The sequence below is a fragment of the Neospora caninum genome, chromosome XI (genome assembly GCF_000208865.1).
Source record: "Neospora caninum Liverpool complete genome, chromosome XI".
Lineage (NCBI taxonomy): Eukaryota > Apicomplexa > Conoidasida > Eucoccidiorida > Sarcocystidae > Neospora > Neospora caninum.
In genome coordinates this window covers 1,729,877-1,745,612 of record NC_018397.1, presented here as the reverse complement: position 1 = coordinate 1,745,612, position 15,736 = coordinate 1,729,877, and the positions used below count along the sequence as shown (strand labels likewise).

General features: G+C 52.1%; 2 protein-coding genes across 2 annotated transcripts; one reads left to right on the top strand and one right to left on the bottom strand.

The window, feature by feature from the left end:
* Positions 1 to 1,938: 1,938 nt before the first annotated feature.
* On the bottom strand, positions 1,939 to 4,386 carry NCLIV_055240 (conserved hypothetical protein; the record flags this gene model as incomplete). Its single annotated transcript, XM_003885078.1, has 5 exons — positions 1,939 to 1,966; positions 2,520 to 2,584; positions 2,893 to 2,992; positions 3,368 to 3,479; positions 4,251 to 4,386. The coding sequence occupies 5 exons, from the start codon at positions 4,384 to 4,386 to the stop codon at positions 1,939 to 1,941; spliced, it is 441 nt and encodes a 146-aa protein (XP_003885127.1).
* Positions 4,387 to 8,977: 4,591 nt separating this feature from the next.
* On the top strand, positions 8,978 to 15,287 carry NCLIV_055230 (putative serine/threonine protein phosphatase; the record flags this gene model as incomplete). The annotated part of the gene is made up of 14 exons (XM_003885077.1): positions 8,978 to 9,022; positions 9,468 to 9,594; positions 10,065 to 10,140; positions 10,441 to 10,645; positions 11,008 to 11,091; positions 11,407 to 11,527; positions 11,996 to 12,162; positions 12,438 to 12,509; positions 12,887 to 12,992; positions 13,328 to 13,416; positions 13,856 to 13,922; positions 14,211 to 14,301; positions 14,713 to 14,810; positions 15,208 to 15,287. The coding sequence occupies 14 exons, from the start codon at positions 8,978 to 8,980 to the stop codon at positions 15,285 to 15,287; spliced, it is 1,428 nt and encodes a 475-aa protein (XP_003885126.1).
* Positions 15,288 to 15,736: the final 449 nt, after the last annotated feature.

Below are 15,736 nucleotides of genomic sequence, written 5' to 3'. Positions count from 1 at the left end.
AAAGCGCTGGAGGGCGGGCACGAGAAGAAGAACCTTCATCCTTTCCTCTGTTCCGTCTCGAGTGTTCACAGTCAAGAACGCGTCGATCTTCGATAAAGCCAGCTGGAGACGGCGAGAAGGTCACACGAAGCGAATCTTCGGGCATGCGCCGGCGTGTGCCGCTGTGTCTCCGCCCCTGACGGACGGTCGGGAAAGATCGGACAGCGAGAAGGCGGTCTCAAAAAAAACAGCCGAGAAGCTGAAAGGAGACATGACGTTCTCGAGACTGCGCCGCAGGCGGTCGAGTCCCGGCCACGGCGCGTTCAGCGGTCAGAAGGGACGACGACGGACGTGCAGAAATCCCCAAGGCAGCCGCTTCTCTCGGTTGAACCGGGCAAATGCGAAACACCCCACAAAACGGGCGGGCCCCCACAGTCTCTCCCCACACGAATGTCCCATGTCTCGCAGTTGCGGCTCTACAGATCGGCAGGTTGGAGACAGAATGCTTTCGATCCACTGCGACAGGAAATCGAAAACGCGAATGGAGTCGATAGGACACGAGTGAACCGCCCGTCTCAAAATGGCCAGGGAACGCGTTGAGCTTATGATGCCCGATCAGCAAAAATCCGCGGCTCTCTCGAAACCCTTCGGCCATCACAACTCTAAAGGGAACTGCGTTCTGCGGATCTCTCTACACGATCACACAAATACCTACATATATACATATAGAAAGATAGGGATACGCTGGTGGTGTGGCGCACTGTGTTTGCATGGACCTCAATATATGTATAATTACATATATGCCCCTGTATGCATTTATGTACACATTCATGTATATTGCATATGCAGACGTTTCGAGGCTCTCTTGAGCTGTGCACGTTTCCTTGGTATGCAGTCGCCAAATCAGTCTACGGAGGATCCGCTGGGAGCAGGAATGGCCGTTGGTGCAGAAGATTTTTCACCAAAAAAAAATATCCTCTGTGTCTGCCCATATCTGCGCAGAACGCACGAAGAACTCTAGCCTTGCGGATGCGAAACAAGATGCAGAAAAATGCGGATGCGCCGACACAGCACGTCACTCGCAACGCGCCTGTGCACCTTCGCAGAGAGTGAAAAGAGAGAGAAAGGGTTTTTTCGAGTCAGATGGCTTGTCTCGAGCAACAGGTGCGATCTCTCGCGGCAGCGCCATCTGTCGCCGCACGCAACAAGGCACTTCGTCCATACAGTTAGCGAAATCTCCTCCTCACGCCTCTCTTGTTAGCGGAAAAAACTGTAAACATCCTGTTCTGTGGCTGCGAAAGGTTTTGTTGGACCACCTTCGTTTGACCAGAGAACAGGAGGTGAAGCAGCAGTATCGGACGATTACGCTGAGGCTTTCCTCTTTCCAACTCGCTCATCTCTTTCTTCGAAACCTTTTGGAGACGAGTGTAGACGTGTTCGCCTACGAAACTACATATCTATATATATAAATACAGAACGTTTCTCTTTTCTCTTGTTGCCGAGAGCACAGCTCGCCTATTCCGATATATCCTTCATTTTCTGGCTCTAAAGAATGCATATACTACCATGGATCAAGCATCTTGCTCAAACGAAACATATATCCACATATTTATATGCATAGTCACAGATACATTGATATATGGAGGTATATACATCCAGAAGAAAGGACGAGGGACACAGATGAACAGAGAGGGAAGACAGAGAAGAAGAGTGGAGAAAGAACGGAGCGGAGAACAAGGTAAAAGGAGGGAAAACAGAGACAACGAAGAAGAGAGTAAACGGTACTTCCTCTGTTCTTGCGCCTCCCATCGAGTGGCTCACCCTAGACTGCAGCTGCGGAGCGCAAGAAAAGTGCGGGGGAAGAGTGTGAAGTTCGTGCTCCCCGACTCAGCAGTGGGGGTGCGGAACGTGAGCAAAAGTGAGAAGAAATCTCTTTGACAAGAAAAAGCATCCAGGTCTCTACAGCGAAACAAAAACGGCGAGCATCCTGAAAAAGATGGAACAATTCCCCAGAAAAGACACAAGGACATATGCACTTCCGCATTTACACAACATATTTATGACTTGGCTATAAATCTGTTGCGAGATACATAAGTTTACATCAAAAACGAACACCCAGGCATCACAGCAAAATTGCGATCAAAGGATTCACAACAAGTTCCTACATGAGTGAACACGCCCGTGGTTCTGCGGAAGGCATCTCCGTGGAGAGAGGGTGAAATTGGAGAAACCACCCTATCCGCCTCTCCGTGATCTACTCGGTTGACCGGGTATCGGTGTATATACACCGGGACGACGCTCACATCCGACTTGCACAAAAGAGTTTAAAAAACAAGTCGGCAGACTTCGGAAACTATCTCGTCTCTCGTTTCCTCTTTCTCTCTTCCCCTCTCTTTACTCTGTCCACATGCTGCTATTTTCACCAAATGCCATTCCACCATTTAGACATTTTTGTGACGATTGTGTCTGCTTCGTCCATGTTTCTCTGAACCTCTTTGGTTCGCGTCATCGCCCGTGAAAGTGTTTCCCGCTGTACGTACAGCGAACAGAGAGCGGACTCTCCCACGCTCTCTGTCTCCGCAGCTAGCCGGAGGCTCTCCTCCAGCTGAAACACAGACGGACGAAACGCGAAAAACCGAAAAATCGGAAAACGGAATTTGCATCCCACGAGACGCAACATAGTCTCTGCAGTCAGTGGCCCAGAAAAAGGAGAGGAGCGAAGAGGAGGGAAGGGGTACAGCGAGAGAGACACACGGAGATTTTTGCTTGAAAGACGACTGCCTCATTCGACAGGCCTTCCGGGACCGGACGAAAAGAATCAGCAACCACAGACCCTGACCGCACATAAACAGCTAATGTTTCTCAAGCGGCAACCACACAGGCACAAAGTGAAATTGTGTAACTGGGACTCACCTGACTGCTACCTTTTTTCAGCTTCTCGAGGGTGGCTTGTCGAGTCCTCATAGCACTCGACTGCCCAGTACCTCTGCTGCTTCCTCCCAAGAGAAGAGCCCTGAACAGCAGACAAGCCTCACGATAAAAAAAAATACTGAGAATACCGGGAAAGGAGAACGGGTTTCCTTGGGCTGCGGAAAAGGCTGCTTTGCCCGTGAAAGAAATCTCCTGTATCTCTTCATCTCAAGAACCCTAACGCAGTTTTCGCTTTGTCAGGAGCTCTCTGAGTCCCCTTTGCGGTCAGATTATCGTTCGGCTTCAGATGATTTATGCTGTATCTCTGCTTCCTGAATTCTTGTCCTTTCTGCCGTGTTTATGTCTGTTCGCTTCCTTCCTTGTCGCCTGCGTTATCCTGCCCTGACTGCTCTCGTTCCTCCCCTCCTTCCGCGCAGCCTTCTCCAGCTTTGCACTTCTTTTCCGCCTAAGGCCGCACCTCCTTTCAATGTCCTGGAACTGACGACGACAGTTCGCCAGCGAAGCTTCGAGAGGCTGCCGCTCGCGGGGCTGCAGAGAGCGAACGTTCATCTCAAGCGAAGAAAAGCATCCTGAAAAGAGACGTCGAAAAAAGGAAGAACGAAAAGCATAGAACCGGAGGAAGGAACGCCGACGGAAACACGAGAAAAAGAAGAGGACAAGGCAGAACCAGATAAAAGAAGCGAGAAAACACGAGAGAGGAGCCCGAACAAGAGGGAGAACACAAGAAAACAAGGGAAAGAACAAGAGCGAGAACAGTAGAGAGAACAAGAGAGAACGACAGGGAGAACACGAGCACACGAGGGAAAGAACAAGAACGAGAACAGTAGAGAGAACAAGAGAGAACGACAGGGAGAACACGAGCACACGAGGGAAAGAACAAGAACGAGAACAGTAGAGAGAACAAGAGAGAACGACAGGGAGAACACGAGCACAGGAGGGAAAGAACAAAAGCGGGAACAGGAGAGAGAACCAGAGAGAGAGAGCAAGAGGGAGAGAACAAGAGGGAGAGAACAAGAGAGAGAGAATAAGAGGGAGAGAACAAGAGAGAGGACAAGAGAGGACGAAGGAGAGATCCATGGAAACACCAAGAAAGAGAACGAGGGGACAACGGCGAGAAAAGAAGGAAGAAGACGGGAAAAAATGGACGGAGACGAGGGTAGATAGATGGCCATCTAGGAACAGAAGGCACGCGAGGCACAGGGCGTCGTGCTTCCTGAAGGGAGACATGCCGTGGAAGTGGGACAGAAACCCGTTTCCGAATGAAGAAAAATGGAGAACTCGACGAGGATTTCAACTTTTACTTCCGCATCTATTTCTGCCAAAGGGCGCAACTTGCTCACGTTTCATTTTCTTCATCAGAACGTCGAGTTTCTGCTGCCTGACTTCGAGACTGTCTGAACTCTTCTTGTCACCTGCGAGGATGCGCTCGGCCTCTTCATGGAGACCGGCGAACTCCGACAGATAGTCTGACCACATTTTCCCCGTTTTTCTCCCGCCACTCGCCCCCCCCTTGTTGCCTCTCGCGTCTCTGAAAGGAGCCCTGGGAACGGAGGAATGGAGAAACGAAGATAACACGAGAAAGATACGGGGAGACAGGGAGAGAGGGAGCGAGAAGCCGCGCGAGCGAAGGCGCTGTTTGCCTGTATCACGAAGAGGGAAAAGAGAAGGCCAGAGGGGGCGAAGAAGGGCGACGCTTTGACAGAGAGAAGGCAGCAAAAACGAGAGGAGCTCGGGAATGAGGAGGGCCGACTCAGAAATGGAGAGAGCGAGACAGGTACCGGAGTAAAGGCTGACAATGAGACAGGCAGTCTCAAGACATTTGGCAAGGCGGCTGGAACGAGACGGTCGACGACGGGGAGAGGAGGAAGAGCGAGAAGACAGAAGTCCTGAACCTTGAAAAAGTCAGAGACAAGCGAGAAAAAAGGCGAGACGATAGAGATGAAGAACTCTTCGGAGACGAAAGAGTTGAAAAAAAAGAGGGGTCGAACGCCACGAGGAAGAACATTTCTCAGTGACGATATCGAGGCACGAAGGAGAAAGCGCTCACCATGCCACCGGAGCGAAGAAAGATGACCTATATGGCACGGGCCGTGAACAGGTGCTCCCCAACACACACCTGCCTGATTCGCAGGTTCAGAACAGAGAAACAAGAGAATCAGGAGAGGAGAGTAAGACAGGCAAAGCGAGGAGACAGAGAGAGGCAAACGAAGGAAAAACCTCCTCCTGCCCCGGAGTTGGTTTTGAATCGAACGAAGAGGGAAACTGTGAAAGAGGGTGAAAAAAAGTTAAGCGAGATGACACTCTCTGTCTTGAAAGAAACGCGAGAATTTTAACTTGAGTCAGCGCCCGAGGAAAAACGAAGACACTGCGAGCAAAGAACCGCGACTTGCCAGATTTTTCTCCCGAGAGTTTCTTGTCTGCGGTTTCTCGGCTTCCCTATCGAGATGCGGAGGAAAGACTCTGTCCCCACATCCGCGCTTTAGAAGAAACAGACAAAAAAGAAGGGTTGCCTTCGCTCTCTGAACTTTCTCTCGAGCTCAAACCAGCTTCTTTGTATCTCTTGCCGCAGCGTGACAGGACCCAGCCGAGAAACCCAGCGACTCGACTCGCCTCAACGCACTGACCGCTCTCTCCTCTGCGTTTTTCTCGCGCGCGTTGTCTACGTGCGGCGAACATGCGCCGATCTGGCGCGTGGTTGTCTTCCCTATCTCTGCCATGGTGGCTTTCTGTCGCTCTTTGGAAGAAACGGGAAGCCTCTGGGAGCCGCCAAGAAAAGCCTCGCGTTTTTTAGAGCGTTCTGCGCACACAGATGTGTCTCGGTCAACCAGAGAACCGACGACCAGCCGACAGCAGGGGGCTGCAACAACTGGGTGCTCGCTGGGGATTTCTTTTCCGCTCTTGCATGAAGAGCGAGTGCGTTGTTGCTAGGATGGTGTGAACCAGATGACATGCAGTGGCGAGAGACGGGGAAACCCGAACTGAGTGTGAGAGTCGCGCTGCAGCTTGAGGCAGAGAGCCAGAGCGCCTCATGGGGATTCGGTGTGTGGCCCGCGCTTCTGTGCTGTTCTCTGCTTCAGGTGTACATACACTCAAAGTCCCTCTCTCTATTTGTTGAATGGGGCCAGCGGGGTGTACGTACACTGCGTGCCAACGAGTGTTTTCGGGGCCGTAGGTCTTGTTCTCCTGTTTTATCTGGCCTTCTCCTCGTACACACTCTCCTTCATCGAAAATCCCCGCATTCCCCTATGCCACTCTCTGGTTGCCATTTTTTTCCTGCCTTCTCCGCCAGGTCTAACAGGCGAATCAGTCTGTGCATTGCGTAGACGCAAGCAAAAAACCGCGCCCACTTCGCAAGCACAGACATACATACCAATGTTTGAGTTCCGATGTTGATGTACGTATGCCACTACATTTGCATTTTTAGGTAAATATATGAATACGTACGATATCAATGCGCGCCCCTCAATTGGAAACGCGTTTCCTTCTGTAAAGTTCCATCTCTTTTGACTTGGGTCTTCGTCTTACACGCAAGTTGGGGTTTTCGTCTCGTAACAGACCCGTTTGTGCCTGGTCTGAACGCGCCGCTTTCGGCGCTTCTTCCGCGCGTTTTGCCGGCATTCTGTGTGCAAAACGCCTCGGTCTTTCTAACCGAACTGGCTCCTCTCTTCGGGACATGTTTACGCCTCTCTTTTGCGCCTTCTCCGTGAAAAGTCTCAGAACCAAGGAAACAGCCCTCATTTTCCTGGAGCTTCGACCCATGTCGAATCCCGCTCCCGTCCCTCTTCCCTCGCGGTTCCCCGTATTTTGCGCGCTGGCCACATTCCCGCACGTTTTCCACATGTGCGTCTTCCCTGTCATTCTCGTCGCTGATCGCACAGTTTCCTTCCCTGTGTTGTGAGTGGAAGAGTTCTGTCTGTGTGTCACCGCATCCCGAGTAATATTCGACGCGACGGCGCGAGAGGCACAGATCCCGTCAGACAAAAAAGCCTCGATAGCGCGGATGTGCGATCTGCCCCGCCTCTCACGGCCGTTTCGAGAACTGAACCGCAGAAAACACAGCAAACAGTCTGCGGAGTACATAGAGGTAAAGGGAAAGCCCTGTGTCGTGTCATTCGTTTTTGTCGTTAAATTGCCTCTGTGAGGAGCTCGCTCTTTTTGCGAGTTGCAAATGTGACGACAGCCCCGCTGTGTTTTTTGCGGCTAACACGCCGGTTAGCTGGCACAGCATACACGGGCGATATATAGAGATGGCCGGAGTCGCTTTTTTGTTTCTCCGTGAACTGCGCGTTTTTGAGTGAAGAAGGAAGAGGAACGACGCGCCTCGTGTAGACATTTTCGGATTCAAGCGAGAGAGTTCCTTTTTTGCGGCAAATCTCTCCAGCGTCCTTCTCGTGCACGGAAAGAACGACGCGCAGGTGTTTTCGGCCCGCTGGCACGCGACGGCCGCTCTCTTTTCTCAACTCTCGTGTTCTCCCGTTTTCGACTTTTTACGCTCGGCGCGCTTCTATCCTTTCTCGTGTAGCGCCGCGAAAAGAGAAAACGCGATAGCGTCCTCGCCCTCTCGCGCCTTGAACCGATTTCCCAGACGAAAAAGGGGGATTCTCGCAGAGAGGAGGACAGCCGGGAAGGCGCGAGAGAAAAGGCGAGGGAAAGGCAATCCGGGGGAAGGCGATCTTTCCCGCAAAAGACTTTCGAAAATACAGAGGGAGGGGTCTCCATGGTCCCAAGGCACGAAAACGACATGTGCGTTTCGGACATACACCTCCGCGGGAGCGAAAACGGATTTTTTTTTGAGTAGTGGATGCGGCACATGCGAGAAGCTGGTCCGTTGTTGAGATTCCTTCCTCCTTTTTCCGTGTCTGCTAACTGTCTCGTTTCCCGACCGTTTCTTTCGAGGCTAATAAGGGCGCCTTGTGCGTCTGAGGCTTCGTGTAAACTGGATCCTCGCAAGTGTCTCCCCGTTCTCCGGAACGCTGCTCTTTCTGAGAGAGGGAAAGCGACAAGTCTCTCCTCTGTCCTGGAAGAGTGGTGAAGCAATTTTCCTCTCGTCCAATGCTGAGAGGCTCTCTATGCGTGCACTCAAGAAAAGCTTCAAAGGGAAGACACTAGAGACGAATGCGCCGCTGCTCCCTGCTCTCCGTTCCCTTGTTTCTTCCTACCCTCTCTCGTAGCCTGTTCGCATTGATGTGCTCGAACTCGCACGTGCGCCTCCACGAGTGCCTGCCTCTGCATCTGTCGTATCCCTGAATCTCTCCGCAGCTTTTTTAAGTCTATATCTTTGTGCGTAGAAATGGCTAGAAAAACAGACATCTGCGGACACAGGTAGTAGGTCTTCGCGTCCCCTCGCAGTATTTCTTCGACTTCTGGAACCCCCTCCCTGTGGGTACACGCAGGAGCAGGGAAGAAAGGCCTGTGCGTTTCGTGTCTCGCGCACACCCCCGATCTGTTGCCGTCGCTTTATGTCGCTGCCCCGACAGGTTGTCTCCGTTGCAGAAGGACCGATTGCTTGCTTTTTTGTTCTCGCTGCGCAGAGTTTCCTCCCTTTTGTAGACCGTTGTTCTTCGCAGCAAGCTCCTCCGTCTCGTCAACCGAGCAGGAGCCTCGCGTTCACCTTTCGCCTCGTTTCTCCCTCTTTTGACTCATCCAACTCCTCGCTGTTTCATCTCTTCTCATTCACCTTCTGGCGCCTTTCTTCCTGGTCTCATCGTCTTCCAACTGCTGTGCATCGTCGGGGCGCCTTGCCCGCCGGAGCACGACGAGCGCCTGATGAGAACATCTCTCCTTTTTGGCGACTCCTCGGCAGCCGTTCGGCCTCGGGACAGAAGGTAGAGCCGAGACAAAAAGGACGCGTTCGACGGCTGCTCAATAGCAACGCGAGACGCCGCTCCTCCTCTTCGCCCTCCGCCCGTTTTTTCCTCTTCTTTCTTCTCGGCCTCTTCGTTTTCTTCCTCTTTTTTCGTATCTTCTCTGCGGGTGAGACTGCCCTTCGGCGTGCGAGGTCGCTTCCCGCTTTCCTCGAGATAGAAACCGGCTTTCGATAAAAAACAGAGTCAAAACGGACCGGAAAATGGAGCCGCTGGCAGATCCCCTGAACGACCGCGTGGTCACCTCCGTTCAGCCACCCCCGGCGCAGCCGCTCAAACAGTCGCTTCTCTATCCGCATGGCCCGTCGAACCCTCCCAACTGGCAGGCAAGCATCTCTTTCCTTTCCAGCTAACAAAGCCTTCCGCCCGACCGCTCGAGGCTTGCGTCTCCGGTCTTCTCTGTGACCTGTGGAGCCCACAACGTCTACCGTCTTTCAACTCCTCTGTCCACACGTCTCCATCTCGCGACATGTCATCTTCGGCCTTCTCATATATATCTATATATGTACCTATACATGCTTGCGTTTTTTTACATATATATATATATATATATATATATAGGTGCGTACATGCACGCCTTTGTTCAGATACAGGTGTCCATGTGGGGGTGTGTGCCGACGGGGTGTTCTTTCGGTTCAACTGAGGCTGTAACGGCGCCCACGCGTTTGGCGTCACTGCCTGTCTGGGCTTCAGGAATTGCGAAGTCATCTGCAGCGAGAAGGACGCCTGAGCAAGGAGGACTGTCTCGAACTCGTCAAAAACGTGACTGAGATCACATCAAACGAGCCGAACCTTCTTCGGCTGAACGACCCTATCACTGGTTCGTTTCCGGGCGTCTTTCGCTACTTGCGTTCTGTGTTCCCGTTTTTCTCATTCTCTCCTCGCCGCCTTTCTCGCTACTCCTCTCCTTCCTCCTCTCCTTCCTCCTCTCCTTACTCTCCTTTTTCTTCTCTCTCTCCCTTTCCTCTGTGCTCTCTGTATCTGGTTACCTCCGTTTTCCTCCTCGTCGCTGCCATCCGCCTCTCGCCGTCTCCCCAAAGGGTGATAATTCTTCCTTCCGAGCTGCTACGTCTTCCGTTCCTTCGCCCCTGTGCCACGTTATCTTCACATGTGTCTCCTCTTTCCTGCTGCACGGCGCACGCGTTTTTGTTCTTCTCCGTTGTTTTCCGGACTTGAAGTATCTCCCAACTCTTCTTCGTCTTCTCGCCCATTCCTGCTCTTTGCCCTTGCCCTTTTCCACCCTCAAAAAAACTCCTGTGCGCTCGCTTGGGTTTTTGGTTTTTTCTCCAGTTGTGGGAGATATCCACGGCCAGTTCTACGACCTTCTCAAGCTCCTCGACGTCGGCGGCGATCCAGATACCACACAGTGAGTCCTCTTTTCCTCGTCGTGCTCTCCGTTGGGCTCTGGCTTCGCCGCTAGAGGTTGCCCATGTCTTTTTCGCAGCACGCAAACACGTCGGTGCGCCGGCGCGTCGCGGACAAAGCAAGTCCCCGACGCCTGTCCAACATCTTCCATGCCAATCCATCTAGGGTTACCTTCCTGCGCGCTCTCTCTTTCTCTCGCTATGTATATATATAAACGTTTCTTGAAACGGGTTTGCCTGTTCAAGAGGAGACAGGGAACTGAAGAGGACGAGGCCTGATTGGAGGCGTTTGCTTTTTTCAGATACCTCTTCCTCGGCGACTATGTCGATCGGGGTTCCTTCTCCATCGAAGTTCTTCTGCTGCTCTACGCCATCAAATTGAACCACCCAACGCGAGTTTGGCTGCTGAGGGGGAACCACGAATGCCGGCAAATGACGTCTTTCTTCAACTTCCGAGATGAATGCGAATGCAAATATGACATGACCGTATATTTCGCCTTCATGGAGGTAAGACGCATGCACAACAAAGATGCCAAAAGGCACAGAAATCGCGATGGCTCTTCACACCCGAGATCCTTGCACCTTCTCCCCCTTTCGATCTCCACCTATTCCACGCGCACGACGCACGGATCCCTTCTGGAGGGGGATGCGGAACATTGCGCCACTAACTCTGTGGAAGCATATACGTATACATGTATATGTACATGCATTATATATATATATATGTATATATATATATATAGGAAAAGGTGCGCAGGACAGTTCTGGTGGGGAGGGGATGTTGTTATGTTAATCCAATAAGTTTCTTCGTTATCGATCATGTCTTGCTGGATTTTTTAGTTGTTTCTGTTCCTCGTTCCTCTCATCAGGCATTTGATTCTCTTCCCCTCGCTGCGGTCATCAACGGGAAGTTTCTCGCCTTGCACGGCGGTCTCAGTCCAGAACTGAAAGTTGTAAGAAATCGAAAGTTGACCGTGTGCACCGCACTTTTTTGGCGTTCAGTGTAAGAGGTCCAAGTGCCCTCATTTGCTCTCTCGCCTTCGTTCACCCTTCGTTCTCTTCTTTCTCCCCTTCGATCTTCTCGTGTATCTCGGCGCTTCTCGCCCGAGCTCTCCGCCTCCTAAAAACGCTTCTCTTTGTCTCGGTTCTTGGTCTCGACGCTTCCCCGCGCGTTTCCCTTTTGCCTGCTCGTTTTCCCCTTGCCCGAGGCCGCCCGTTTGACCTTTGGGTGGGTCTTCTGTTGTCTTCCAATTTTTGTCTTTCTCCAGCTGAGCCAAATCGGAGGAGTCAATCGCTTCCAGGAGCCTCCGCGCGGCGGTCTCTTCTGTGACCTTCTCTGGGCGGATCCTCTCGACGAGGCGAAGGACGACGTCGGCCAAAGCCCAGAAGGTACACAAATAACTCGCCCGTGGGCAAATTTTCGAGACACCGAGTTTTCTGGCATTGGGTTGCAGCTTCCCGCGTACCTCTCGAGCGACGAATCGTCAAATTCACCTACTCTCCCTGTCTTCTTGTCCATGTGTGTCTCCCTGTACGTACCCAAGCCGTTCTCCCTCTTTCTCTTTCTCTCTCTTCCTCTCTCTTTCTCTCTTTCTTCTTTGCTCTCTCTTTCTCTCTTTCTTCTTTGCTCTCTCTTTCTCTCCTTTTCTCTCCCTTTTTTCTTGCTCTGTTTCGCTTCCGCCGCTCTCGTGGAGAGGAATGTGGCAGGCGAAATGTGGAGATCTTTTGAGGAGTGTGTGTGCCTGGCGTGCGACGGGAGGCGTCTGTTTTGGAGAGACACTGGGCTTTCTCTACCGCCGCTCCCGGAACAAAAACACATGACGGTATCCTGAGACCCCGTTTTCGTTTTCGCTTCAGACAGCTTCACGCCGAACGACGTGCGGGGCTGCAGCTTCTTCTTCGGCTACGCTGCGGCTAGCAAGTTTCTCGACCGAAACGGTCTCCTCTCCGTGCTCCGTGCGCACGAGGCACAGCTGGAGGGCTACAAAATGCACCAGACGAACCAGAAGACAGGATTCCCCACGGTACGGAATGCGCCGACACTCGTGCACGCAGGCGCGGGCGAGAGCGAGAGAGAAAAAGAGAGACACACGGAAATTGATGAGGCCTTCTATAGGGGGAAAAAGCGGCAGAGAGGAAGATGGCGGAGGCGCGTGTGCACGCGCGAGGTGTTGGTAGGGGGAGGTATCATCTTTGGTGGCGCGGGTTTCTTGCGCATGTCTCTCCTTTTTGGCCGTTTTCTCCATTCTTCCCCCGCTGTGCGTTTTCATTTCTGTTTTTCCGTTCTTTCTCTGTGCAGGTCATCACCATCTTCTCGGCACCGAATTACTGCGACGTGTACAACAACAAAGGAGCGGTGCTAAAATTCGAGGTCAGTGCTTGGCTCTCCGATCCTGGGGGGCTCTCAAGTCCAAATACAAAGACCTGAGAAACCGCGTTCTGGTCCTCTGATCCTCTCTTTTTGGAATCCACAGGCCTTTCCATTCCTGCCTCTTATCGCGTCTCTCCTCTTTCTTCTGCACTCCCGGGCGCCTCGTTCACTTTTGTCTTTTTTTTGCCGCCTGAGTCTTCTTTGCCGCCTGAGTCTTCTTTCCCTCCCTCGCGTCCGCGGTTTTCATTTGGCCGCACCTGCGCCTGCGCTCGGGCCTCGGGGCTCTACGGCGGCTAGATGCTGCTGATTTGTTTGATCATTTGCGAGGCACATTGGAGGCAGGAGAGGAAGTGTTACGCTTGTGCTTTTCTTCCCAGAACAACACTCTCAACATTCAGCAGTTCAACTTCAGCCCGCATCCGTATCACCTGCCAAACTTCATGGATGTCTTCACCTGGTCGATACCCTTTGTCTCCGAGAAAGGTACGCTCTTCGATGCATGCGGAGACACCTTCGAAGTTGTCCACAGCCTGACCGTTCTTCTTTCTTCATATTCAACAATCTGTGCACGCACACATGCATATACGTACACACTTGCACATGCAGATATATATGTATTATATATATATATATGTAAATATGCATATCTGTATGCATGCAGATGCAACTGTGTAGATATATGTGTGTGCCAGTGTAGTTTATAAATGCGTAGATGGGCGTCTATATAGGCTTGAATGCATGCGCCTTGTCCCTGCTGCTTTCGAAGAAAAGTTTGGAGCAGCCGACGTGCCGTGTTTTTGACGCCTGTCCGTTTTCAGTAACCGAAATGCTGTACGGGATTTTGAATCCTTCCGTTGACGACGATGAGGATGACGAAGATGTGGACGATGTGGAACTCCCCCCCGCGGTGAGACGCAGAAAGGAACCGTTCTGGACCAGATCTCGACTCGTGCCTCTCGCTTCTGGATCAGCACGTCTCGAAACATTTCGTAGACGCATGCATGTCGACAGATATGCAGAAATGCACGCTCGCTTGAAGTCAAGAGCCAGAGCGTCTGTTAGTCGTCTAAACGTGTTTCCGCGGACAACCTGAATAAATGCATGCATGTCTCCATATGGATTTCTTGTAGGTAGTCACGCCCGTGAATGTGGATTTGCGTGTCCATTTCGATGGGGAAACGCATGTCGCTGTGCGAAAAGGTATATGGAATAGGGGACCCCTACGCAGTCCTCTTGTTTGCTTTTTGGATCTGTCGAGAGCGTGAACTCGCAGTTGCGAAACCCGAATGAAAGAGTATGTTTCCGTTTTGAAGGAGGAGACACAGGAGTCTTTTCTTTCTTCTCAGGTCCTGAGCATCCTGAAGACGCACCTGCCTGCAGATGAAGCATCCGGCCAACGCCATCCTCCCACAGGTGTGTCTCTTTGCCTCTTTCCTTGCCTCTTGTTCACGCCGTTTCGCCTCTTCTTCTCTGTGTTCTGGCTCTTCTTGCGTGTGTCTCTTCCTTCTCTATATCCTCCGTTGTGTATATCCCACATTCTCTGTATCTTCGTGTTCCTTCCCGTTCGTCCCTCTCACTTGTATCGCCTCCGTGCCTTGTCTCCGCTCGGCTGTCGATGCTGTGGGCGGTCCTCTTCGCTTCCTCTTCAGCTCCAATCGACCATCAACTTCTCTGTGTTTTGCGTTTGCCCGTTCTCGCCAGGGGATAGCCGCATGTCGAAGGAACGCGCGGACGCCCTACGGAAGAAAGTCCAGTCCGTTGGTAGGCTCATGCGCGTCTTCAAAACCCTCAGGTGCGTCGCAGGCAGAGCACGCGAATCAGATGCTTTGTCGCCTTTCTTCTCTCGCTTTGCGCGGGAGGCGGGTTCAAAAAGACAAACTTTAGCCGGGACTCTTTGCCGTCGGGCTCTGGCCCAGATCTTGCATGGCTTCACTGGAGCCGCGTTCTGCTCGACGAAGTCTTCAGTTGGCCAGGGACGTATGTATGGCTAGTCGTACACCTGTGCGAATGTAGTAGATCGATGGACTGCCTAATCCGAGTTCGATTGGGTCAGAGCGAAAAGATGAAATAACTGCCGTGGAAACAAAACACCGCTGCATGCTGTGCTGCAAAAGAAAAACGCGAACGCAAGGCATGCATGCGATTCTTCTTGATCGCTTTCGGCTGTCTCCGCTTGTCTTTGTTGTGTGCCGGCCTTCTCTAGACAAGAGAACGAACTGATCGTGCGGCTGAAGGGGTGCACGCCTGGCCACCGCATTCCAGTCGGGCTTCTCCTGCAAGGGCGTGAAGGCATTGCCAATGGTAAGACCGTTTCTCGCTCCGGTCCCTTCTTTCTCGCCTCGGACCTTCCTGCTCCGTTCTTCGCGCTTGAGCGGCACGTGTGCGTTTCCTTCGGGTGGTTCGCAGGCCTCCTGTGCTCCTCGGTGTGTAGCTGTCTTCTGACGTGGAACGAACCCGCATGCGCGGCAAGACTGTATCCAGATCTCTTTCTACATTTGCCTCCACGTACAGTTGTGTATCTGCGTGTGCGTCTCTGCGTACCTCTGTTTGCATCTATAAACAGCTGGATGCACATGTGGGCACATACACTGCGTCCATCGGGCTGTCTTGTGTTGGGTTCCTTGCTTGGCCGGCAGAGGCTCTTCCCTGTGGTATCCCGTGTGTCTTTGGCATATGGTTCTTGTGTCATTTTTCTCAGAGCTGGATAAATTCGAGAATGCCAAGCAGATTGATTTGATGAACGAACGGAGACCGGACGGCGGATCGAGCTCGCACTAGTCACCCAGCGATCAGGGACGAGAAAAATCACGAAAGCGACTCTGATTGGAGGGGGGAACAGTGAGAGCAAATGCAGAACACAAGAGCCCAGACAGCGCCTGCACGTTGCACGTTTCCCTTTTCCAAAAGAAAACAGAATTTGCGTGTGGGTGTCTGTTGTTTGTTTTTGCTCTCGATTTGCCCTATGTTCGTGAGGTGTCGGTTATCTCCACTTTCGGCTAAGGCTTCTTTTTCGTTGTCTCTTTATATGTCAGACGTGCGTCTCTTCCTTTTTCAGTGCCATTACGTTTTGTTTCGCTCCTCTGCATTAGATGCTTTCCAGTTTTCCCGCTTTTCGTCTCGCTCCCCCGCGTTGCCGTCCTCGTTTCTGTGCAAGAGGGAATCAGAGAGAAGAAGGTGGAACGGACACTTAGAGGAGCACGAATGCGCGTAGAAGCTGGATTTTCCGT